The sequence below is a fragment of the Scyliorhinus canicula genome, chromosome 6 (assembly GCF_902713615.1).
Source record: "Scyliorhinus canicula chromosome 6, sScyCan1.1, whole genome shotgun sequence".
In the NCBI taxonomy this organism is placed as follows: domain Eukaryota; kingdom Metazoa; phylum Chordata; class Chondrichthyes; order Carcharhiniformes; family Scyliorhinidae; genus Scyliorhinus; species Scyliorhinus canicula.
The window spans coordinates 189,987,426-190,011,690 of NC_052151.1; the positions used below are offsets into that span (position 1 = coordinate 189,987,426).

The 24,265-nt window shown below is 44.5% G+C and overlaps 1 protein-coding gene across 7 annotated transcripts in view; it reads right to left on the minus strand.

Moving 5' to 3' along the window:
• Positions 1 to 17,494, minus strand: part of fam135a (family with sequence similarity 135 member A) — a 228,239-nt gene extending 210,745 nt beyond the window's left edge. For 2 of the 7 annotated variants that reach the window (XR_005461064.1, XR_005461065.1), the window contains exons 1-3: positions 9,099 to 9,197; positions 5,290 to 5,385; positions 5,081 to 5,206 (exon numbers count right to left, since the gene is read on the minus strand). Coding sequence is in view for 3 of the 7 variants with exons in the window: in XM_038800680.1 (XP_038656608.1) it covers positions 5,081 to 5,157 (77 nt within the window). In the remaining 4 variants the exon portion in view is untranslated. Of the gene's footprint in view, positions 1 to 5,080; positions 5,207 to 5,289; positions 5,386 to 9,098; positions 9,199 to 17,410 lie in introns of those variants that run through there. The other 5 variants (XM_038800680.1, XM_038800678.1, XM_038800677.1 and 2 more) reach the window with 3 other exon arrangements.
• Between the last annotated feature and the right edge of the window lie 6,771 nt (positions 17,495 to 24,265).

Here is a 24,265-nt window from a genome sequence, read left to right on the forward strand (position 1 = left end):
GGTAACCTTAAAGCTGCGGTGATCCAAGAAATATATCAATTTGCCAAAATAATTTGTGGTTTACTACTTCAGTTTTGCATATATTTAAATATTTCTAGTCGAGATCAAAAAATGCACGTGATAACTAAACTTGCAAACTCTAAATTATAGTTGATTAATATAGGCCTGAATCTTGCAGTCCGAACAGTGGTGAATGTGAGATATATGCTGCTATTGAGAGCCACAATGGCACCACAACTTGGGTTGACGGATCTGCACTTATATGTGCACTGATTTATTTAGGGCGACTCCTAGCATGTATAGGGCCTGCTGAGGAGTGCATCACCTTAAATTGGAAATAATGTCAAAACACCACTGCATCCTTGACACTGCTCATGCCCAACCCCTTATGCCTCCATTTAACTGCTGACCAGAAACCACGGCCCATTAAATATTTATTGGGCTAAATCTTGCTTTTGTAAAATATTTTTATTCTTCATTTTCACATTTTCTTCAGAATTTACACTCCACCAACCAGCAGTAAACAGTAACAAATACAAAGTCAATTCCCTTATCAACAATGATCCCATCCTCCCACCACCCCAAACAACGGCCCACCTGACAACATAGACATAGAACAGTACAGCACAGAACAGGCCCTTCGGCCCTCAATGTTGTGCCGAGCCATGATCACCCTACTCAAACCCACGTATCCACCCTATACCCGTAACCCAACAACACCCCCCTTAACCTTACTTTCATTAGGACGCTACGGGCAATTTAGCATGGCCAATCCACCTAACCCGCACATCTTTGGACTGTGGGAGGAAACCGGAGCACCCGGAGGAAACCCACGCACACAGGGGGAGGACGTGCAGACTCCACACAGACAGTGACCCAGCCGGGAATCGAACCTGGGACCCTGGAGCTGTGAAGCATTTATGCTAACCACCATGCTACCCTGCTGCCCCTAAGCATCAAATAAAACAAACCCTCCCATGGTGGGAAAAACAAAGGAAAAAAAAGAAACAGGAATCGTCTATGGTCGCCACTGACCTATAGAATTTACCCCCCCCCCCCCCCAACATTCAATGCCATCCGATCCCCGAAAGAGTACCATAAATGACACCCATGAATTGTAAACGCCCCCCCCCCTCCCTCCCCGACTCCTCCCCTCCACTTCCTCTTACAAAACTCCTCCACCCAACCTCTGTTCCTTCCCCCCAACTTTCCACCCCGGCTAGACCCCTCGGACCCTGTTCTGCCAGGCTCCGATGGCCGCAGCCTCTCCCCCCACCTCACTCACGCTCACTGGCCGGCTTAAACCAGCCAGCGTGGAGGCCCCCTCCCGGGTCCCTTTCCCCCTTGCCCGGTCCCAGGAAAACCAAAAAATCCCCTTTGGCACACAAACCCCGCATACACACCCAAGCCCCAAAGAACCATCATTGCAAGTGAAAGTCTATCTCTTCCTTGTCCAAATATATACAACGTTGGCTCATTTAGCACATACCCCAGCACGCAGTGAAAAAATACAGTTACACGAGGTTACATCGGTACATGACCATTTCTCAATTCAGCCACAGTCCTTCTGCCTTCACAAACTCCTCCGCTGCTTCCACCGTCCCGAAATAAAAGTCCTTGGATTTGTAGGTCCCCCTCAACTTAGCTGGGTATATCATGCTGCACCGCACCTTACTGTGCCTTCTTCACCCGGCTGAAGGCAGCTCCACCGTATAGTCCTGATATATGCGTATACCAGCTCCAGACCACTGCACCACCCGCTTCTGCTTCGCCCAACACAGGACCTTCTCCTTCACACTGTACCTACAAAAACAGTCACTACTCTTGGCGGCTCACTCTCCTTTGGTACAGGCCTCCACAACCGACGAGCCCGATCCAGTTCATATCGGGAGGGATCGTCCCCCTCCCCCAACAGCTTCGGCAACATCGTGGCAAAATACTCAGTCGGCCTCGGGCCTTCCACTCCTTGGGCAGACCCACAATCCTCAGATTCTGTCGCCTGGATCTGTTTTCCAAGTCGTCCATTTTGGCTCGCAGACCCTTGTTGATCATTATCACCTTCCGCATCTCCTTCCCCGTCAAGGTAAGTTGATCACTGTGCTGCAATAATGTCTCTTCCACTTCCTTTAGTGCCTCACCTTGCTCCCGCACCGCCACTGCGCTCAATACCACCACCCTCACCAGGGCAATCGCCTCCTCCACCAGCACTTTCAATACTGCCCCCATCTCCTTACTCATCGCCTCCATGTGTTTTGTGAACTGCCTTTCAAGTTCCACGGCCATCACCGTAGTCATTTCTTCAGCTGTGGGCAATGCGGCCTCCCCTGGTGCCCCAGCCTCCACTTTTTTTGCCATCCCCACGGTGACCTTTCCACTCCCTGACGGACATTCAGCCCCTTTTTCCACGGCTGTTTTTTACTTATTTTCAACATTTCCCTTCACTGTGCCTTCTCCCTGCTTTTGCCGCTTCTGTTGCCCCTGGGACCGGGCGTTAAACCCCGAAAATTCCGTTTCCGAACGGGAGCCCTCCAATGTGCGGCTGCCTCCTGCCCTCGCCATCACCTGAAGTCCCCTTACTGGGCTAAATCTAAGGCACAATTTAAAATATTAGTTTTCCCTGCCTGACTGAAAAGTGATATTTGAGAACATGTTTGTTGACAGAAGATTAATATGACTGCCCTAAATAACATCTTTACTCAGGCGGTGTGTGAAAGAAGTTCATACTCATAATACCCCAATTTTGGTTTCAGGTAATCCATTACTTGAGATGCCAATAGGAAGACACCGATTCTCTTATGCAGGAAAAAAAGTAGCACAGTCATTTAAATCGAATGCACCAACTACTAGTTAGTTATACAGCATGATTAGAAATTCAAGTGTAGCCACATTCCATATCGGCGCTTCTGATGTCCTTTTCCCTCAACAAAAGATTCCCATCCAATCTTGTGCAGAGCCCTGACTGTGTCTGTTGACCACATTTCTGATCTCACCCCTTCCAGAACCAAGGGTTCCTCTTGTTCTACTCCTCCATTCCAGCAGCCTTCACATTCAACCGATCGTCCACTGCCAACAATTCTACCCCTCCCCATTCACCATTCCAAAGGGACTTTTCCCTCCATGGCATCATGATTTATGCCTCAATGACCCTCCTAATGCCTTTTCCATGGCACCTTTCCATACAAACATAGAAGGTACTTTTACCTCTTTAATGCTCCTTCCAGCAGAGACAGCAGTTGTATTTCCAATTTAGCACACTATTCATGCTTCATGTTTTGATGTTTATTCTTGTGCATCATCTCTAACATTTTCCAGTTTTGATGAAAGATCGTCAAAATTAACTCTGGGTGCAAATGGAAATGATTCTAAGTGTGGTAGCAAGCAGGAACTGCTGTGAGTTTCCTCATTGTCGACCCGGCGAGGACGTCATCAGTATCCGATGTTAATTGGGCCACTTAACGAAGCCCCACGGGCTTCACACCGCAAATGATTGTCCATCGCTAGCTCGTCGCTAACAAGGGGGAGCAGCACTTAAACCGATCCTGCAGAGTAAACCCCAGGCAGCACATAGACATGCCACCGCACAGACCAGATCCACGATTCGGGGATGCCTAACTGGCCAGAATGTTGGACGCAGTGGAGTCCAGATACGATGCCCTCTTCTGAGGGTCTTGGAGATTCAGTTATAGGGCAGCCAGTGCCATTGGGAGGAAGTAGCAGTGGTCGTTAGCTCAGGGCGGTGTTACCAGGAGGACCGGCATCCAGTGCCGTAAGAAGATAAACAACCTCCCCCAGGCCACACGAGTGAGCTGGCACTGGCCCCTCCCACCACCATACTGTGCACCAGATGGGTAGAAGGGTGCTGGACGTCAGAGATCTTGCCTCAGAGCTCTGCAAGGTCACGAGGGTGGCCGAGGACAGATCTGTCACCGACATAGATGTTGGCATGCAGCTGAGAGGTGACAATCTGCTGGCCCCCACCCATTCTGCCAGCGTTGCATTTTTAAAGAGATGCGCTAATCGGTGCCGAGTGGCCTCTTGCTGGAGGTGGTTTGATTACGGGAGGCCGTTAGTTAGGGGGTAGTTCCTGTTAATTGTATGGAGATTGGCTTTAATTGGTGATTGTGATTATTTGTTTCTCGCCAGGGTCTGGCAGGTTTCGATTGTCTCCAACGGGGTCAAGTCGTTTAGATCGCAAACTGATCACCTGGCGTGGTTCTCTATTTTGGCCCCTCATTCGATCTAACAGCCGCGTTGTGCTGTTGATCAGGCGTGACACAGCCGTTAAATCACACCCCGTTAGACTCTCTCTTTTATAGGCGTAATTTGATTTGTTGAGTAATTTTATAAGCATTTTTTCTTCGTGTTATTTTTCTTTCAAATTTCAAGTATCCATCATATTTTGCTTTCTTCATCATGATTTCTAGGCTGCTGTCTAAACAATAAACTTCTAACTGTGGTATATGAAAAAAAAAGAAATTCAAGTGTCAATCCTATCTTCCCCAACTGGAAAGTGCAGTATATATGGAGCATTTAAAAGGGGAGTCGGGTGGCACGGTGGTTAGCACTGTTGCCTACGGCCCTGGGTTTGAATCCCGGCCGAGGGTCACGGTCTGTGTGGAGTTTACACATTCTCCCCGTGTCTGCATGGGATTCACCCCCACAACCCAAAGATGTGCATGGTAGGTGGATTGGACACGCAAAATTGCCCCTTAATTGGAAAAAAATAATTGGGTACTCTAAAATTTAAATAAATAAATAAATAATAAAAGGGGAGTAAAACAGTGACAAAAATAATGGCCGGAGGAAAGTTCAAAAGTATGCATTATTGGGAAAAAACCTACCTTACACAATAAAATTACAGTCCGAATTTTCCGATTTCCACTTTGATTTCAGCACTCTGCAGAGACCTCGTGCCCTTGGCATCCTCTCAATGGACTAAAGCTGAACTATATTATGCATCTATGTATTGCATGTTTGTTTTCCACAGTAATTAAATCACAACAGTATTTAACAGCACAAACGGTTTGCACTGCTCATTACTTACAAAACCGGTAATAGGAATGGTCTAAAGAGCAATTACCCCCTCTGGAATAGGTCCACATTGTAAAACTTGTGTAACTCCACTGAGAATTCCACCGTTGCTTGTACTTCAGTCATCTTCTTACTTTAGAAAGATGCAAAACTTTTAGGGCATCACCATTATTACCTACAAAGACAAAAATATTTTAGGTTAGATCAAAAGTTAAATAATTCTAAAAATCAGAAAAACAGTCCCAATATGGTACATACCTCGGTTTAGACATTTTCCACTGCATCACGCTAATTATCAATAATTTTTCCCATTCTGTTGCTCCGTGTTAGATGTCATAAGCACATTGTAAACAACTAGAAAAGATAAAAAATTGTATGGCAAGATTTATTTTATGCTTTTCAATTAGTTCATTATAGAGATCAGAAAAATGAATTCACTTATTTCTTTGACTTTTGAATATGTAAAAAGAACTCAAACTTTCCATATTGAGGGATTTTTACTCTATTCTCAATTGTTTGCTGTAAAGATGAACAAATGTGATAAACTTAAAAACATAACACTCCCTGTAGAAGTTGAGGTTAATGGATAAAATATATACATGCAAAGATATGAATCTTATTTTAATACTTTTTAAATTGACAAAAATGTGTTTGATTAATATTTGGTAGTAGGCCGGTGGAGTTGAGTGGAATTATCTATCTTCCAATGATTGCACATTCTAAAGAAGGAAATCAAAGTCTACCACGGCCAATTGAACAATTTTAATTTTTCTAACATGGAAATCGTGAGATAAATCATCTTAATTCCTGGATATCACAATATGGAACACTGCCACTGAAATACAAAGGTCACCAAATGCTTAATTGTGGCTATTCTCAATCTGAAATATTCCAAAATGAAAAATGACTGTAAAATTGACTTAGTGTCTGAGCAAACTAAGTGACTGCAAAATGTTATTTATAAAGAATTCCATCAGCAAACTGTCTACTCTAAGTCTCAACAAATGGCATTTGTCGGATTTGTGTGATGCATAAAATTTGGTACTCTGCAACAAAATAAAAGGCTGCAATTCTTCATGCATAAGACGATTCAAAGAGGAATATCAATTAATTTGAAGATGCCATAACTTAAATACATTGCTTTTTGACCGCATAAAATCGAGGACAGAGACTAAACAGACCAAAAGCAATCCAAGTTGAGCACGACAACAGAAAGTACCACAATAGCAGGCATCAAGAGAAGACACAAATGAGAGACTTTTTGAATGAGGGTGCTGCATACAAGTGCACAAGTATAAATGGGCAAGATGAGGGCAGCCTTGAGCAAGACAGGAAGCATGAACAAAAAGGAAAAATGTGTGCAAGGCAGTGAACAAGTGAAAGCACATCAAACAAAGACGTTGGTTCAACAAGAGTACATCCAAATTCTGAGGGGAAACGTGGAATGCACCCATAACTATTTCTTTTTGCAATTTGAAGAAAAAAGATGAAACTTGGTGAGGAAAAGGGTCAGTCTTGCAGTAAATTATTCAAATAACAGAATGTTTATTAAAATTAACTTATAATGATTACCCATACAGTATGCTTAAGTTACCCTAAATTACCCCACCTTAGTCTTAATCTATCTACTTTCCTAAATGCCGAACATGCACCTTCTGCAAAATAACATCCCCTAGGTTTTAACACTATGAGCCAAAGCAAGCAAAATTTACCACACAGCACCTGTATCTTTCTTTTGGGAACCTTTCTTCTAGTTTAGAGTAGAATTTATGGTGCCTGACAGACAGACTTCTGTTGCTTTCTTCTGCACAACAGCTTGATTCTTTGAGAGGATTCTGCTTTGCAATTGAGTGTGGCTATGATCTTGGTCCCTAGACTACTAGTTACCACTTTGCTTAAGAAAGTATATGTTTCACCCTGCCACCAGTCTAATCTGCATCTCAAATACTCAGTGCAGTTAAAATACTTATTAGTTTTGTTTTTAGCCAATTCTTTGCTTTTAATTTAATACCAATTTCCTAACGGTATGTGCAGAGTGACTGAGTGTGGGGGAATTTAAAAAACTTGAACACATGAGCACGATCACAGAGGTTTTGTGCCACCACACCACACACCAGTCACCAACAGAGAGACACTAACAATAAGCAGCAGCACACCTTTGAAGGAGCACAAATCATGGTGTACTAAGTTCTCCACAAGCCATATTTCAAACATTAATAAGTCACTTATTCAGTCAATCATTTCTTAGCCAAGCTGCTTAATTTATCCAGATCAATTTGAAACCCCATTTTGCAGAACAGGTTCCAGGAGAAGTCATTCCTCGATATGATGAGCCAGCCTGTGTTTCAAATTTGCCCAGTTTATAAGATACAACCTTTAATTTCTCTAAAGTGTCGGTGAGGAATAAATGCGTCTAGCCTGTAGGCTGTGCAAGCAAAGAGAGTATGCGTAGAGTGAGTGAAGAAATATGAAAAAAATTGAACATACGAGCAAGATCACAGGAGTTTAGTGCCACCCACATCAAAGGCCAGCTGTCAACCGAGAGATGCTGAAATGCTGAAAGACAGTGTTGGAACTTTATAGAATTTACAATGCAGGCCATTCTGCCCATCGAGTCTGCACTGGAAAGAATATCCTACTTAAGCCCACATCTCTACCTATCCCCAGAACCCAGTAACCTCACCTAATCTTTTGGACACTAAGGTACAATTTAGCATGGCAAATCTTTATCCCTGCACATCTTTGGACTATGGGAGGAAACCGGCACATCTGGAGAAATCCCATGCATACACGGGAAGAAAGTGTAAACTCCACACAGTCACCCGAGGCCGGAATTGAATCCAGGTCCCTGGAGCTGTGAGGCAACAGTAGTAACCACTGTGCCGCCCAACTTTGCAATGGGCACGAGCATTAATGCCTCTAAATGCATCCTTGTAATGGAAATGGAGTACAATTTTTATTTATAGCTTCACTCGCGATGGATTCTAATTTATAATCTAATCAAACAACTGCAATGCCAAACTCTGCTCATTAGGTGGCTGGCCAACCTCAAAGAATTCAAGCATACTATTTCAGTGAAGAACCATTGTGAAATAAAGGGAACCAATAGTGGCCTATGTTCTACTGAAGAATTCTCACATTGCATGAAATATTAAACCAGCAGTAAAATTTTCTAAATTACTGAGTTTAACCCTCTCATTTTACAGGATGTGGCGTCACTGGCTGGGTCAGCAATTATTGCTCATCCCTAATTACCTTGGAGGTGGTGGTGGTAAGCACCTTCTTGAACCGCTTCCACTCACACTGCTGTTAGGGAGGGGGGGGGGGGGGGGGGGGAAGAGAGAGAGAGAGAGAGAGAGAGAGAGAGAGAGAGAGAGAGAGAGAGAGAGAGAGAGAGCGCGAGTGTGAGAGAGATGATCTTGTTCCAGATCTACGCTCCTCAAGATTGTATTAGTTAGCAACCAGTTGAGAAACTATGATTCATGCACCCCTCTTTTTCCTGCAGAAAAAATTACAGGAATCACTTTCCAGTTCCCAGGACAACACCTCTGTGGTTATGGAGCTCACTTCTCTCAAAGAATGTCGTGACTCCCACTAAGCCCAGGTTCACTGTAAACATTTAGAGAGAAAAATGCTCTGATTCTGGCAAAAAAAAAAGTGAAACTTTTTGAACCTTGCCGTTCTCAAAACCAAAAATTGAAGCTTTGTACATTAAATGTACACTTAATTCTCCAAAGGACTGCCTCATGTTCGAATGTCTACAGCTGCCCAAGACGATATAATTACACTATCTATACTCAAAGCATCTGATATTCCTCTGTATCTTATATGATCAGAGTAATATGGGTATTTTTCATAAGTTTTATCTACTTTATATACTGAAGCCTGCTGCATATCGGATGGATTTCTGTCTCTATTCAGAACCCTGGATATCCGTTATACCTTCTCAGTTCCCAAATAACAGAGGCCAAGTCTGTGCTTTTGGCAAAGTCCACTTGTCCTTTATTTGTTAGCTGTGCCACTGGTAAACTTATTTTCAATACAAAATTTAAAAGCTTTCAACTAACCCTGCAGCAAGCTAGTCAGATTGATTATCTTTCGCGAATACAGCAGTTGAGTTTCATTCAATTCCAGATCGTAGTAATTCTTCAAATCCCAATACACAGGATAAAATAACTAAGTAATTTAAACAAAAGAAAGATGATGATTAGCAAAAGCAAGCAGCAAAGGAAATAGGTTTCAGAAATATAGATGTGGTAATCCTGGGATGAGTTTTTCCATCCCAGTAAGTGATTCTTAAGGAGATTATTATCTTCAGGTCTAGCCTTCTTTTTACCTCTGATTGGCTTTAACTAATTTATAATTTACTCAATTCGGCCAAAATGTTTGTCCATCAATTTCAGAGATATTTGTATTAAATGTATTGGTGCAAATTTCCCATTCCATCGCTTGCCAATTGACCAAATTAGCCACATCTGCATCTAACATTAATTCGAAAAACACCGTTTTCGTTAAGACATTATCACCCTAAACTGACTGTTACCATAGAAACGGGACTATCCATACTGCGACAGCAGCACCAGTTCTTACAATACAATGGGGCCTTTTAGCTAGTTGATGTCACTGACCTTGCAGTCTCGAGCAACTTGCAGATATGAAACCTAAGTTTAAGAAAGAAATTAAAGTGGATTCCCAGCCATTGTTGCACTCAAATAATACTTAATATGATTATAGTTAATTATTCTTAATGAGTTCTCATTTAACCCTTTTACCTCTATCATCTTCTCTCATGGTTACAGCTGACTAGAAAAGTCAATTTCTATCAATCTCTGAAGTCATACAGACTTGAAACATTCAGTCTGCTTCCCTCTGGTGCTGTCAAGCCTCCTGAGTTTTGCCATCATTTTCTGCATGTTCTTTAATATAATAATGATAATCTTTTTATTGTAACAAGTAGACTTGCATTAACACTGCAATGAAGTTACTGTGAAAAGCCCCTCGTCGCCACATTCCGGCACCTGGACACAGAGGGAGAATTCAGAATTCTCAGTTAGTACGGGAATTGAACCCACGCTGCTGGCCTTGTTCTGCATTACAAACCAGCTCTCTAGCCCACTGAGCTAAACCAGCCCACATCTAAGGTAGCATTTCCTCTTGCACTTGTGGTCCTGCTGATCTCATTTTTCTAACTTTTGTGTCTTCTAAACTTGCATATAATGGCTCCTACATAGGAATTGTAAACGCGTGGTTGTGATATTATCGATTTTGTTTAAAATAAATCTTCCTTTTTCAAATGGACACAAGAATCCTTCAAGATAGCTGCCAAACATCATCAAACATTTTCTTCGACTGTAATGTTGCCAAGTTTCCAGAGGGCTCCAAGTGGGTTACAAGCAGACATACTTCAAACAAACAATGGCTTCCCTTGAAAGGCGTGAAAGCCTTGGCCCATTTTGAACACGGTAGTTGATCAGGGGACTTCAGATTCAGACAGCCATTTGTGTGTGCAAAATCATCTTTAACATAATGAGGAAGACAGCCTGAAACAGAAACTGCTTTTCAACATGGACGCCACCAAGGAATATTTCCAGAGACAGCTATCAAGCTGCCATACTAAAACCAGGCTACCAATAGCCAGCAGCTGCAATACCATCCCTATAAGTGAAAATGGGAACATTCATACACTCTCAGGATCTGTTCTGGTTGCTGAGTCCAGCCCAGAAAGAGGCAAACAAGCCTCATGTTTCAGAACTGTCTTGAACAAGGGTACTCCTGTAATAAGCGCATTCACCTATTCACTAACTGCTGGATGCATCCCAGTGGACACTACCACATGGCTTGCAACTCCCATCCATTTCTCCCACTCTTCACTTCTGCATGACCCAAGGAACTTTTGACAAGCAATGTAAAAAGTAAAGCATTCCAAACACTTAAACAATGAATGATCTCCGATAAATGACAGCAAAATTGGATAAATGTTATATAATTACTTTTGGAGGCTAACTTGGTTATGACCTTTTAAATTACTTCATAGGGTGTGCGTATTGCTGGCCAGACATCATTTGTTGTCCCTTCCCTAATTCCCCAAGGTGGTGGTGAGCTGTCTTCTTGAACTACTGTAGTCCATATGGTGTTGGTACAGCCACAATGCTGTTACGAAAGGAATGTGCGGATTTTGACCCAGCAACAGTGAAGGAATGACAATATCGTTCCAAATCAGGATGGTGTGTGTCTTGGAGGCCAATCTGTAGGTGGTGGTGTCTCCTTACATCTGCTGGCATGGTCCTTCTAGGTTAAGGTGGTCACAGGTTTGGAAGGTGCTGTTGTAGGAGACATGATATGTTGCTGCAGTGCAACTTGTAGATGGTACACACTGCTGCTGTGCAGTGGTGGTAGATGTGGTGATCAAGACGTTGCTTTGCCCTGGATGGTTTCAAGCTTCCTGGCATTTGTTGCAACAACACTCATCCAGGCAAGTGGAGTGTATCCTGTCTTGTGGACAGAACTTGAGAGTGAGAAGATGGTTTACCCACCTTTATCTCGCTCTGGCAGTCACAGTATCTATACAGCTGGTCCAGTTCAGTTCTTGGTCAACAGTTACCATTATGTTAGTAGAGGGGGAATTCCACTGAATGTCAAGAAGAGATAATTAGATTCTCTCTTGTTGGAGGTGGTCATTGGTTGGTGCTCATGTGGTATCAATGTTACTTGCCACTTATCAGACCTTGCCTGAATGTTGTCCAGATCTTTCCTCATATTGGGATGAACTACTTTAACATGTAAGGAGTTGTGAATGCTACTGAGCATTGGATGCTTGCTGATGATTGCACAGACTTCTGACCTTTTGATCAGGAAAGGTCATTCAAGGTCAGTCACTCTCACCTCAAGTTCAACTCCTTTGGGCATGTTGGGACCAAGTGTAATGAGGTCAGGGGCAGAGCACACTGGCAGAACTGAGCATCAATGAGCACGTTATTGTTGTCTGAGTGCTTGATAGTGCAACTTGATAGCACTGTTGACAACACCTTCCATCTCTTTGCTGAAGAACGAGAAGAGGCTTATCAAGTGGTAATTAGCCAGACTGGATTTGATCTGCTTGTTGTGCACAAGACATACTGGCACAATTTTCCACTTTGCTGGGTAGATGCCTATGTTGTAGCCTTACTGGAACAGCTTGGCTACAGGCACACCTACTCCTGGAACACAAGTCTTCAGTACTATTGCCAAGATGTTGTAAGGGCCCATAATCTTTGCAGTATTTAGTGCTTTAAGCCATTTCCGGGCAGCACGGTAGCATGGTGGTTAGCATAAATGCTTCACTGCTCCAGGGTCCCAGGTTCGATTCCCGGCTGGGTCACTGTCTGTGCGGAGTCTGCACGTCCTCCCCGTGTGTGCGTGGGTTTCCTCCGGGTGCTCCGGTTTCCTCCCACAGTCCAAAGATGTGCGGGTTAGGTGGATTGGCCATGCTAAATTGCCTGTAGTGTCCTAAAAAGTAAGGTTAAGGCGGGGGGGGGGGGGGGGGGTGGTTGTTGGGTTACGGGTATAGGGTGGATACGTGGGTTTGAGTAGGGTGATCATGGCTCGGCACAACATTGAGGGCCGAAGGGCCTGTTCTGTGCTGTACTGTTCTATGTTCTATTTCTTGATATCATGTGGAGTGAATCAAATTGGCATTTGCGATGTTGGGGACCTCAGAAGGAGGTGGAGCTGGATCATCCACTTCTGGCTGAAGATGGTTGTGAATGGCCTGTCTTCTGTATTGACATGCTGGGCTCCATCACAGAGGTTGGGAATACTCGTAGAGCCTTTTCCATTTACCGCCACCAGTGATCTGATCTGTTGAAACATTGAAAATAGGAGCATGCAATTTGGCTCTTTGAGCCTGTTCCATCATTCAACTTGATCACAGTTGATCTTCTACCTCAATGCCATACTTCTGCTCTCTTCCCATAACCCTCAGCTGCTTAGTCTAGAAATCTATCCTTCTTAAATATATTTAGGGACTAGGTCTCCAAAACCTTCTGTGGTAGAGAATTCCACAGTTTCACTACCCTCTAAGTGAAGAGGTTGGTCTTCACCTCAGTTTTAAATGGCCTACCTTGTATCCGGAGTCTGTAATCCCTAGTTCTCGACCCCCCCACCCCACAGGAAACAACATCCCTGCATCCAGTCTGTCCAGCCTTGTCATAACTTTATACATCTCAATGAGACCCCCTTCTCATTCTTCTAAACTCCAGTGAATACTGGCCCAGTCAACCCAATATTTCCTCGGATGACAATCCTGCCATCTCAGGAATCAGTCTGGTTTACATTCAATGCACACCCTCTATGGCAAGTATATATTTTCTTTGAAAAGGAGACCAAACTGCACACATTACCCCAGGTGTGGTCTCACCAAGGTTCTGTACAGCTAGACATCCATGCTCCTGTACTCAAGTCCTCTTGCACTGAAGACCAATATACCATTTGCCTTCCTTAACTATATACTTGCTGTACCTGCATGCTTTCATTCAGTGACTGCCATACAAGGACACCCAGGTCCCTTTGCGCGTCAACATTTCCCAATCTATCATCATTTAAATAACATTTTGCCATTCTGTTTCTCCATCCAAAGGGAATAACTTCACATTTATTTATGTTATACTGCATCTGCCATGTATTTTCCATCTTACACAACTTGTTTAAATTGCTTTGAAATCTCTGTGCATCCTCCTCACCACTCATATTTCATGTCAAATGTAAACTTGGAAATATTGTATTTGGTTCCCTCATCCAAATCATTTATGTACATTGTGAATAGCTGAGTCCCAAACACTGATCCAGCTGGACTCCACTAGTCACTGCCACTTTGAAAAAGACTCATTTATTCCTACTGTTTTCTGGCTGCTAACCAACTCTCAATCTGTGCTAATATATTACCCTAAGCCCCATGTGCTTTAATAATTTTGCACAATAACCTCTTATGTGGGATTTTATCAAAAGCTTTCTGAAAATTCAAAGACACCACATCCACTGGTTCACCCTCATCTATTCTACTAGTTGCAGACTCAAAATAAACTCAAACATAATTTCCCTATCAAAAGTCCATGTTGATTTTGTCGAATCCCACTGGCATTTTCTAAGTCTCCTGTTATCACATCCTTTATAATACACTCTAGTATTGTCCCTTCTACTGATGCTACACTAACCGGACAAGTCAATTTTCTCCCTCCCCCTTTGTTAAATAGTGGGTTTTATATTTTCCACCCTCCAATCTGCCAGGACTGTTCCAGAATCTACAAAAATTTTGAAGATGACAACCAACGCATCCACTATATCCATGGCCACCTCCTTTAGTGGCCTGGGATGCAGATCCCCTGAGGATTTATCGGCTTTCAGCCCCATTAATTTCTCCCTCACTATTTTTCAAGTAATTTCCTTCAGTTCCTCCTTCTCACTAGACCCTTGGTTCCCAAGTATATCTGGGAAGTTATTTGTGTCTTCCTCTGTGAAGACAGAACAAAGTTGGTTGAGAGATTGCTTAACTCTGTCTATTGCATGCTGCTTCTACTATTTAACATTCATGTAGTCCTTGCTATGACAAACTGGGTGAGTGTGCAGTCAGTTCCAGCCCCACATTCACCGGAGTCTCAACATAAGTGAATTAACCAATAATTTGTGTATTTTCCTTCCGTCTTTAACCCTTGACTGCTCCAATGAGTTAGAGGCACCAAATATATAAATAAAACATTAACAAACTGTTTATTTCAAGCAAGAGTAAAAGATGAACATACAATGGAAATAATGGAATAATGGTCCACTAGTCTAACTATTCCCAAAACCCCATCCTACCCTCCACCCAGACACACACACAAGATAAACATATGGTAGGGGGATAGAGAAAGGATTAAAAATAACAGGGATTAATAGGGTACGAGAGATTTGAGGATCTTCGTTGCTGGGGTTGAGGTCTTTGTAGGCAATGATGTCTTCAGAATGTGATGTATTGGACAGTCAGTTGGTTTGGATCTTCAAGCAGGGCTACTCAGGGCAGATTCTCAGGCTGTGGGATCCCCTCTGGGGACACACTTTAAATTGTGTTGGGCTGAGCCTCACCCACGGAAGCAGCACTTCAGCTCTGCTCAGTTTGTGATATGTGGGTGTCTTCAGCAGACTCACTAACAGCTTGTCTCAGTTAAACAAAATATCAGAGCAGTAATTTTCGCAAAGCCTTCGAGTGGTCGGGTAAGTTTAAAGGGAGAGAAATCCGTAAAATTCCCATTCCCCAGCTGTCTTCAGGCTTTGTGTACTCACTAACTCTGTTTACCTGAAGAGTGTTCCAGCTGAGATTTGAAAGAGAATTCCCCTCTTCTGGGAGAGTGATTCAAAAGGGATTCTGCTTAGCCCTGCAACTCCAAAGCAAACTGAGACCAAACATAGAGAATCAGCCAGCAGGGCATTTTGGGAAAAAACGTCAACCCGCGTAGAGGAACTGCTTAGCCCCAGGATTGCAATGGAGCTAATTAGTTGCTAGCCAAGTCCATCAAAATGGCATTATGGGGTATGCTACAGTGCATACGGAAACAAACGGGTCTGCCGGATCAGTCACATAGCAGCTTGTAGTTGGGGAGTTTCAGCTCAAATCCAAAAGTCTGTAATGTTGCGCAGGAGAGGGATTAAAAGGAGAAACATGAAACAGCCACAAGGATTTAACAAGTTCCTGACATCCTGTATTGCAGCTGCATCAATTGGCATCCCATTTCAGGTATGCCTGGTGATGCTCTTGGCATGCTCTCCTGCATTCTTCACTGATCCAGAGTTGCTCATTATTCACATGGAACTTTTCAGACAATTCTGCAAATTATAGGATACACTTCCCAAAATTCATAGATTATCATAGAATTTAGAGTGCAGAAGGAGGCCATTCAGCCCATCGAGTCTGCACCGGCTCTTGGAAAGAGCACCCTAACCGAGGTCAACACCTCTACCCTGCCCCCATAACCCAGTAACCCCACCCAACACTAAGGGCAATTTATCATGGCCAAACCACCTAACCTGCACATCTTTGGACTGTGGGAGGAAAACTACGTACACACGGGGAACCTGAAAGACCTCTCCCTTGCCTCAAGAATAGAGAGAAAAACACGTCAGAAATCAGAGTTCTATTCAGAATCTACCAGATAATTTGAAAAATGAATGTAAATTGCCTAAATTACTCATCCTATACCTGCTTCCTATTGCATCCATGCCTTCTGAATAAAGGTTCTAGGAGATATCCTTAACCTGCATCAAACAATAACTATATTCATCATTTTTGTGACTGCAACAGAAGGTTATTTTGGCTCTCACAATTAGAGCTAACAAATTCGCCTTTTCAACAGTGGCTACCATAATCTGATAACTGAGTTTAACTAAAATGCATTCCTTTAGTCTTCATTAAACAGCTAAAAACATTTGCTCAGAACACTGCAGACAATGCACTAATTTTGCAATTCCCAAATATTTGGTTTAAAAGTCTACCAAAGTAGTCCCAAAGAAACAAAAGCATAGCGCTGTTATTAAAATTTATTTATGCTGGTAAGGAATAATGGTTCACAAACTGCACCAATAGTTGTGTTCACTACAGTTGAACAACAGCCACACTCTGAAAACCCTAGAACACACAGGATCGGAGAAAGGAGAAGATTTTAAATTGGTCCCCAATGTTCTAATGAAAATTATAATAAGAAATTTCACTTCTCACTCTTGCTCACACTTCCTAGACAAATCATTTGAAATAAGAAAATTGCCACTGACACAAACTATTTGATTTTACTTCCGTTGTGTTCCAAAGAAAGAAATCCAACCCGCACCTATTCAATTAGTCGATACGCTCCTTGATTCATAGAACATAGAACATAGAACAGTACAGCACAGAACAGGCCCTTCGGCCCTCAATGTTGTGCCGAGCCATGATCACCCTACTCAAACCCACGTATCCACCCTATACCCGTAACCCAACAACCCCCCCCTTAACCTTACTTTTATTAGGACACTACGGGCAATTTAGCATGGCCAATCCACCTAACCCGCACATCTTTGGACTGTGGGAGGAAACCGGAGCACCCGGAGGAAACCCACGCACACAGGGGGAGGACGTGCAGACTCCACACAGACAGTGACCCAGCCGGGAATCGAACCTGGGACCCTGGAGCTGTGAAGCATTTATGCTAACCACCATGCTACCCTGCTGCCCCTAACCACCATGCTACCCTGCTGCCTCAGCTTCGATAGCGGAAATCACAGGAGTTCCCCGATCTCTGGATAGTATTAGAAATAAGGATACATTAAATTTTAATAAACAGTACTATCCCAGACCTCTTTCCCTTTTAAACAATAAGTTAATTTAAAATAGTATTACCTTTATGCAATAGAAACCAGAACAATCATACAGAATGATGGAACTCAATTGCTTGATAAACTAATCAGAACAGAGAGGGAGCTATGACACCAATGCATTAGTCTTTTTACATTTAAACAACTTGAAACAGAATATTTCTTAATCTTGCTGCTCAAAGAATCAGCCTACCAATGAATGACTAAACATTTTAGCAAGGGCATCCAGCTAATCCCACAATATCCCTTCTGGAATTTTGAGACGATTAAAATTAGTGTAAAACTGCATTTTAAATAGAAGTATTTCCATTTTTCTTTGTTCCTCTGCCAAGCATTTATACAAAGGTTTTTGTGACCCAATAATACACTGCCTACCAACATCATATAAATAAAACGCATTAAATACAGGTGCTCATTATTAACAAAATCACAAAATGGATTCAGCACTGAAGGAGGGCATTCTGCCTGTCGCGTCTGTGCTGGCTCTCTGCAAGACCTAACCTGGTGCAAGTGGAACCTGCTGCTCCCCCCCCCCCCCCCCCACCCCCCCCCCACACCCCCCCCCCACACCCCCCCCCCCACACCCCCCCCCCACACCCCCCCCCCCACCCCCCACCCCCCCACACCCCCCCACACCCCCCCCCCACACCCCCCCCCCACACCCCCCCCCCACACCCTCCCCCCCACACCCCCCCCCCATACCCCCCCCCACACCCCCCCCCCCCCAACCCCCCCCCACACCCCCACCCCGATAGTCCTGCATTTGACTTTCCTTTTCAGATAATGATCCAATTCCATTGTGAAAGCTGCGACTGAATCTGCCTCCACCACACTCGGGTAGTGCATTCTAGGTCTGACCATTCGCTGCATAAAATGTTTTTCCTCATGTCATAATCACTTATTTTGCCAATCACCTGTAAGACTGCTCTCTCAACTTGTCCGGCCACTTTCAATGATTTGTGCAGAAATACCCCCCAAGTCCATCTGCTTTTTGTTCCTGGGATGTGAGAGTTGCTTGCTAGGCCAGCCATCTTCTTGGATGGTGTAGGGTACACCCACAGGAAGGAAGTTGTAGGATTTTGACACAGCAACAGTGAAAGAGCAGCCTTTAAAATTTAGACACCCCTTTAAATTAGAGCTTTTATTTTATATTGCCTCTCCTCATTTTTCCTACCCAAACAAATCACACCTTTTTCTGCATTAAATTTCATCTGACACTTGTCTGCCCATTCCACAACCTGTTTATGTCATTTCAAAGTTTAACATTATTCGTCTCACAGGTCACAATGCTTCCAAGGGGCAGTGTACACTATATTATGAAGTGGGTTTCTCAGTTGTGTTAAAAGTAGAACGAGATAGTTCTGTTCTGTAGTTTAAAGTATAAGTTGTGTATAAAAATAGTGTCTGGTCAATTTTAGTCTGTTTCTTGCACTAAGTCTTAAAACCTTGTTGCGTACTCCTTTCAGCTATCAACTGGAAGTTTCAATTTATTTTTATAGGTTAAGGGCTCCATGTAAGGGTGCTAAGGGGCAGCACGGTAGCATTGTGGATAGCACAATCGCTTCACAGCTCCAGGGTCCCAGGTTCGATTCCGGCTTGGGTCACTGTCTGTGCGGAGTCTGCACATCCTCCCCGTGTGTGCGTGGGTTTCCTCCGGGTGCTCCGGTTTCCTCCCACAGTCCAAAGATGTGCGGGTTAGGTGGATTGGCCATGATAAATTGCCCTTAGTGTCCAAAATTGCCCTTAGTGTTGGGTGGGGTTACTGGGTTATGGGGATAGGGTGGAGGTGTTGACCTTGGGTAGGGCGTAGGGTGCTCTTTCCAAGAGCCGGTGCAGACTCGATGGGCCGATTGGCCTCCTTCTGCACTGTAAATTCTATGATGATCTATGTAGATTGAAACACAAAGTTTACATTGAACTAGAAATCTAACCCAACCTGAGTTTCGTGTATTAAGAATTTAAATGGCCAAGATCTCTTTTTTTTCTCACGTTCATAAGATTTATTCCCGCAGAGACTTTTTTGTCTTGAGCAGGGCATTAATCCCAAAGGTGGCGGGGACAGAAAACTCAGCAATCACAGTCTCGGACCATGCCCCACAATGGGTGGACCTGCGGCTCAGTGAGGAGAGAGGGCAGCACCCACTCTGGAGACTGGATGTGGGGCTGCTGGCGGACCAAGAGGTTTGCGGGAAGATTAGCAGGAACATCCAGGATTACCTGGAAACAAACGATAAGGGTGAGGTAGCAGCGGCAACGGTCTGGGAGGCTCTGAAGGCAGTTGTCAGAGGGGAACTCATCTCAATTCGATCCCGTAGGGAAAAGAGAGAAAGAGCGGAGAGGGAGAGACTGGTGGAGGAGATACTCCGAGTGGACAGGAGATACGCGGAGGCCCCCTAGCCGGGGCTGCTGAGGAAGCGGCGGAGTCTGCAGGCGGAGTTTGAACTGCTGACCACAGGGAAAGCGGTAGCACAACTGAAGAAGGCAAGGGGAGCAGTCTATGAGTACAGGGAGAAAGTGAGTAGAATGCTAGCACACCAACTGCAAAAGAGGGAGGCAGCCAAGGAAATCGGGAAAGTAAAGAATAAGGAGGGTAACACGGTTTTGGATCCAGGGGGGGAATGAACAGAGTCTTTAAGGAATTCTATAGTAAACTATACGAGTCGGAGCCCCCGACGGGAGTGGAAGAGATGAGGCGATTTTTGGACCAGCTGAGGTTTCCAACGGTGGAAGAGGACCTGGTGGAGGGGCTGGGGGTCCCAATTGAATTGGAGGAGGTTGTCAAGAGTATAGAGGGCATGCAATTGGGTAAAGCCCTGGGGCCGGACGGTTACCAGGTAAAATTCTATAAGAAGTTTTCGGAAATATTGAGCCCACTCCTGATGAGGACTTCAATGAGGCTAGAGAGAAAGGAACCCTCCCCCCAACAATGTCACAGGCTTTTATCTCACTCATTCTTAAACGAGGGAAGGACCCGGAACATTGCGGGTCATACAGGCCGATTTCGCTTTTAAACGTGGATGCCAAATTGCTAGCTAAGATTCTGGCCACAAGAATTGAGGATTGCATCCCAGGGGTGATAGAGGAAGACCAGACTGGTTTTGTTAAAGGCAGACAACTCAATACCAATCTTCGGAGACTTTTGAATATTATTATGATGCCCTCAGAGGGAGGGGAGGCAGAGGTGGTAACAGCGATGGATGCAGAGAAAGCCTTTGACCGGGTAGAGTGGGAGTACCTCTGGGAAACGCTGCGAAGGTTCGGGTTTGGTGAGGGCTTTATTGGCTGGATGAAATTGCTGTACCAGGCGCCTGTAGCAAGTGTATGTACAAACCGGCTGAGGTCGGGTACTTTGAGCTTCTCCTCTCCCCATTACTATTTGCCCTAGCTATAGAAATACTAGCTAAGGCACGGAGAGCCTCGGGGAACTGGCGGGGACTGGTTTGGTGGGGTGGTGGAACGTCGGGTCTCGCTGTACGCGGATGATTTGCTCCTGTACATTTCGGACCCTGTGGAGGGGATGGGGGAGGTTCTGCGGATCCAGAGGGATTTTGGTAGTTTTCAGGGTACAACTGAACATGGGAAAGAGCGAGTTGTTTGTGATCCAGGCCAAGGGGCAGGAGGAGAGACTGAAAGAGCTGCCGCTCAGGATGGCAGAGAAAAGTTTTCGTTACCTGGGTATACAGGTGGCCAGGAAATGGGATGCCTGCACAGGCTCAACCTGACCCGGTTGGTGGAGCAAATGGAAGGGGACTTTAAAAGGTGGGACATGCTCCCGCTGTCACTGGCAGGGAGGGTGCAGACTGTGAAAATGACTGTCCTCCCCAGATTTTTGTTTGTCTTTCAGTGTCTCCCCATCGTCACCCTTACACTTTTTAAAAGCGGGTGAGTAGGATCATTACAGGCTTTGCTTGGACGAATAAGACGCCGCGAGTAAGGTCGGGGTTTGGCACTGCCGAACTTTCGCAACTACTACCGGGTGGCCAATATAGCTATGACTAGGAAGTGGGCGTACTCCACAAGTCCAATGGTGGTGGCGACACTGTGGATCTGGGGACAGTGGAGGAGGTACAAGAGGGTGGAGGGAGTGTCTGTCTGGACCCCGATATGCAACAATCACAGGTTTGTCCCGGGTAGGATGGATGGTGGGTTCCAGAGCTGGCAGAGGGCAGGCATCAGAAGGATGGGAGATCTGTTCATAAGCTTCCCCAGTTTGAAGGCACTAGAGGACAAATTTAATCTGCCGCCAGAAACGTCTTTAAATATCTGCAAGTACGAGCCTTCCTGAAATAACAGGTAGTGGCCTTTCTGATGCTGCTGCCACAGAGGATACAGGACAGGGTGGTCTCCGGCACCTGGGTGGGGGAGGGGAGGGTGTCGGATATCTACCAGGAACTACAGGAGGCGGAGAAAACCCCGGTGGAGGAGCTCAAGGGCGAGTGGGAGGAGGAGCTAGGTGAGGAGTTGGATGCGGGTCTGTGGGCAGAGATCCTGGGCAGGGTTAAATCCTCATGTACCAGGCTGTTTAATTCAATTTAAGGTGGTCCACCAGGCACACATGACGGCAGCGAGAATGAGCAAGTTTTTTGGGGTAGAAGACAGTTGTATGAGGTGCAAGGGCAGCCCTGCAAACCATGTCCACATGTTATGGGCATGCCCAGAGCTTAGCGAGTTCTGGCAAGGGTTCACGAGGGCAATGTCCAAGGTGCTCAACACACAGGTGGTGCCGAGTCCAGAGATAGCGATCTTTGGAGCATCAGAAGACCCGGGAGTTCAGGGGCGAAAGAGGCTGACGTTTTGGCCTTTGCCTCCTAGTAGCCCGGGGATGGATTTTATTAATGTGGAGGGACTCGAAGCCCCCAAGTGTACAGAGTTGGGTTACCGGCATGGCTGGCTTTCTCAGCCTCAAGAAAATAAAGTTTGCCTTGAGGGGGTCTACGCTAGGGTTCTCTCGGAGGTGGCAGCCGTTTGTCGACTTTCTGGGGGACAATTAAAATGTCAGCAGCAGCAGCAATCAGTGAGGGTGAGTGCTTCATTGGGGTGGTGTGGGAAGACTGGGTCGTGTGGGGTAATGTCTATTTAATTGTTATTGTATATTCTCTTTTTGCACTATGTTAATGTTCACTCTAGTTTGTTTTGTTATTATGGTTACTACTGTTTTATTATGAAAAATTCTGCAAAACCTTAACAAATATACTTTTTAAAAAATAATTCAAATGGCCCTGCCATGAGGAACCAGAATTGAACAGTTATGCTGGATTATAATACATTGTAATGAGGGCAAACAAAGGACAAAGCTACACTTCCAGTTTAAAAACTTGTGTCGTTAATTACAATACAAGTTCAAGTTAGCGACACTAATAATTTGCATTCTGTAACAGATTCAGCACATAAAATCATAGCAGTATTTTCTTTGAAAGCAGAAGCTTTTAGATGTTATTATCAGGTAGACAGGTCTCCTGGTCCTGATGGAATGCATCCAGGGTACTAAAACAAAAAGAGATGGCTAGGGAAATTGCAAATGCACTCGTGATAATTTGCCAAAATTCACTCAACTCTGGGGTGGTCCCAACGAATTGGAAATTAGCAAACGTGACACCACTGTTTAAAAAAGGAGGTAGGCAGAAAGTGGGTCAGTTAGCTTAACTTCGCTAGTAGGGTAGATGCTGGAATCTATCATCAAGGAAGAAATAGCGAGGCATCTGGATGGAAATTGTCCTATTGGACAAATGCAGCATGGGTTCAGAAAGGGCAGGTCGTGCCTAACTAATTTAGTGGACCTTTTTGAGGACATTACCAGTGTGGTAGGCAACGGGGAGCCAATGGATGTGGTATATCTGGATTTCCAGAAAGCTTCTGACAAGGTGCCACACAAAAGGTTGCTGCATAAGATAATGATGCATGGCATTAAGGATAAAGTAGTAGCATGGATGGAGGATTGGTTAATTAATAGAAAGCAAAGATTGGGGATTAATGGGTGTTTCTCTGGTTGGCAATCAGTAGCTAGTGGTGTCCCTCAGGGATCAGTGTTGGGCCGACAATTATTCACAATTTACATAAATGATTTGGAGTTGGGGACCAAGTGTAATGTGTTCAAGTTTGCAGACGACACTAAGATGAGTGGTAAAGCAAAAAGTGCAGAGGATACTGGAAATCTGCAGAGGGATTTGGATAGGTTAAGTAAATGGGCTAGGGTCTGGCAGATGGAATACAATGTTGACAAATGTGAAGTTATCCATTTTGATAATAACAGCAAACGGGATTAATATTTAAATGATAAAATATTAAAACATGCTGCTGTGCAGAGGGACCTAGGTGTCCTAGTGCACGAGTCGCAAAAAGTTGGTTTACAGGTGCAAGAGGTGATTAAGAAGGCGAATGGAGTTTTGTCCTTCATTGCTAGAGGGATCGAGTTTAAGACTAGGGAGATTATGCTGCAACTGTATAAGGTGTTAGTGAGGCCACACCAGGAGTATTGTGTTCAGTTTTCTCAGTTTACCTGCAGTAGTGTGTTCTCAGTTTGCCTGAGAAAGGACATACTGGCGCTGGAGGGTGTGCGGAGGAGATTCACTAGGTACATCCCAAAGCTGAAGGGGTTGGATTACGACGAGAGGTTGAATTGACTGAGACTGTACTCGTTGGAATTTAGAAAGATGCGGGGGCGGGGGGGGGGGGGGGGATGGGATCTTATAGAAACATGGAAAATTACGAAGGGAATAGATAGGATAGATGTGGGCAGGTTGTTTCCACTGGCGGGTGAAAGCAGAACTAGGGGGCATAGCTTCAAAATAAGGGAAGTAGATTTAGGACTGAGCTCAGGAGGAACTTCTTCACCCAAAGTGTTGTGAATCTATGGAATTCCCTGCCCAGTGAAGCAGTTAAG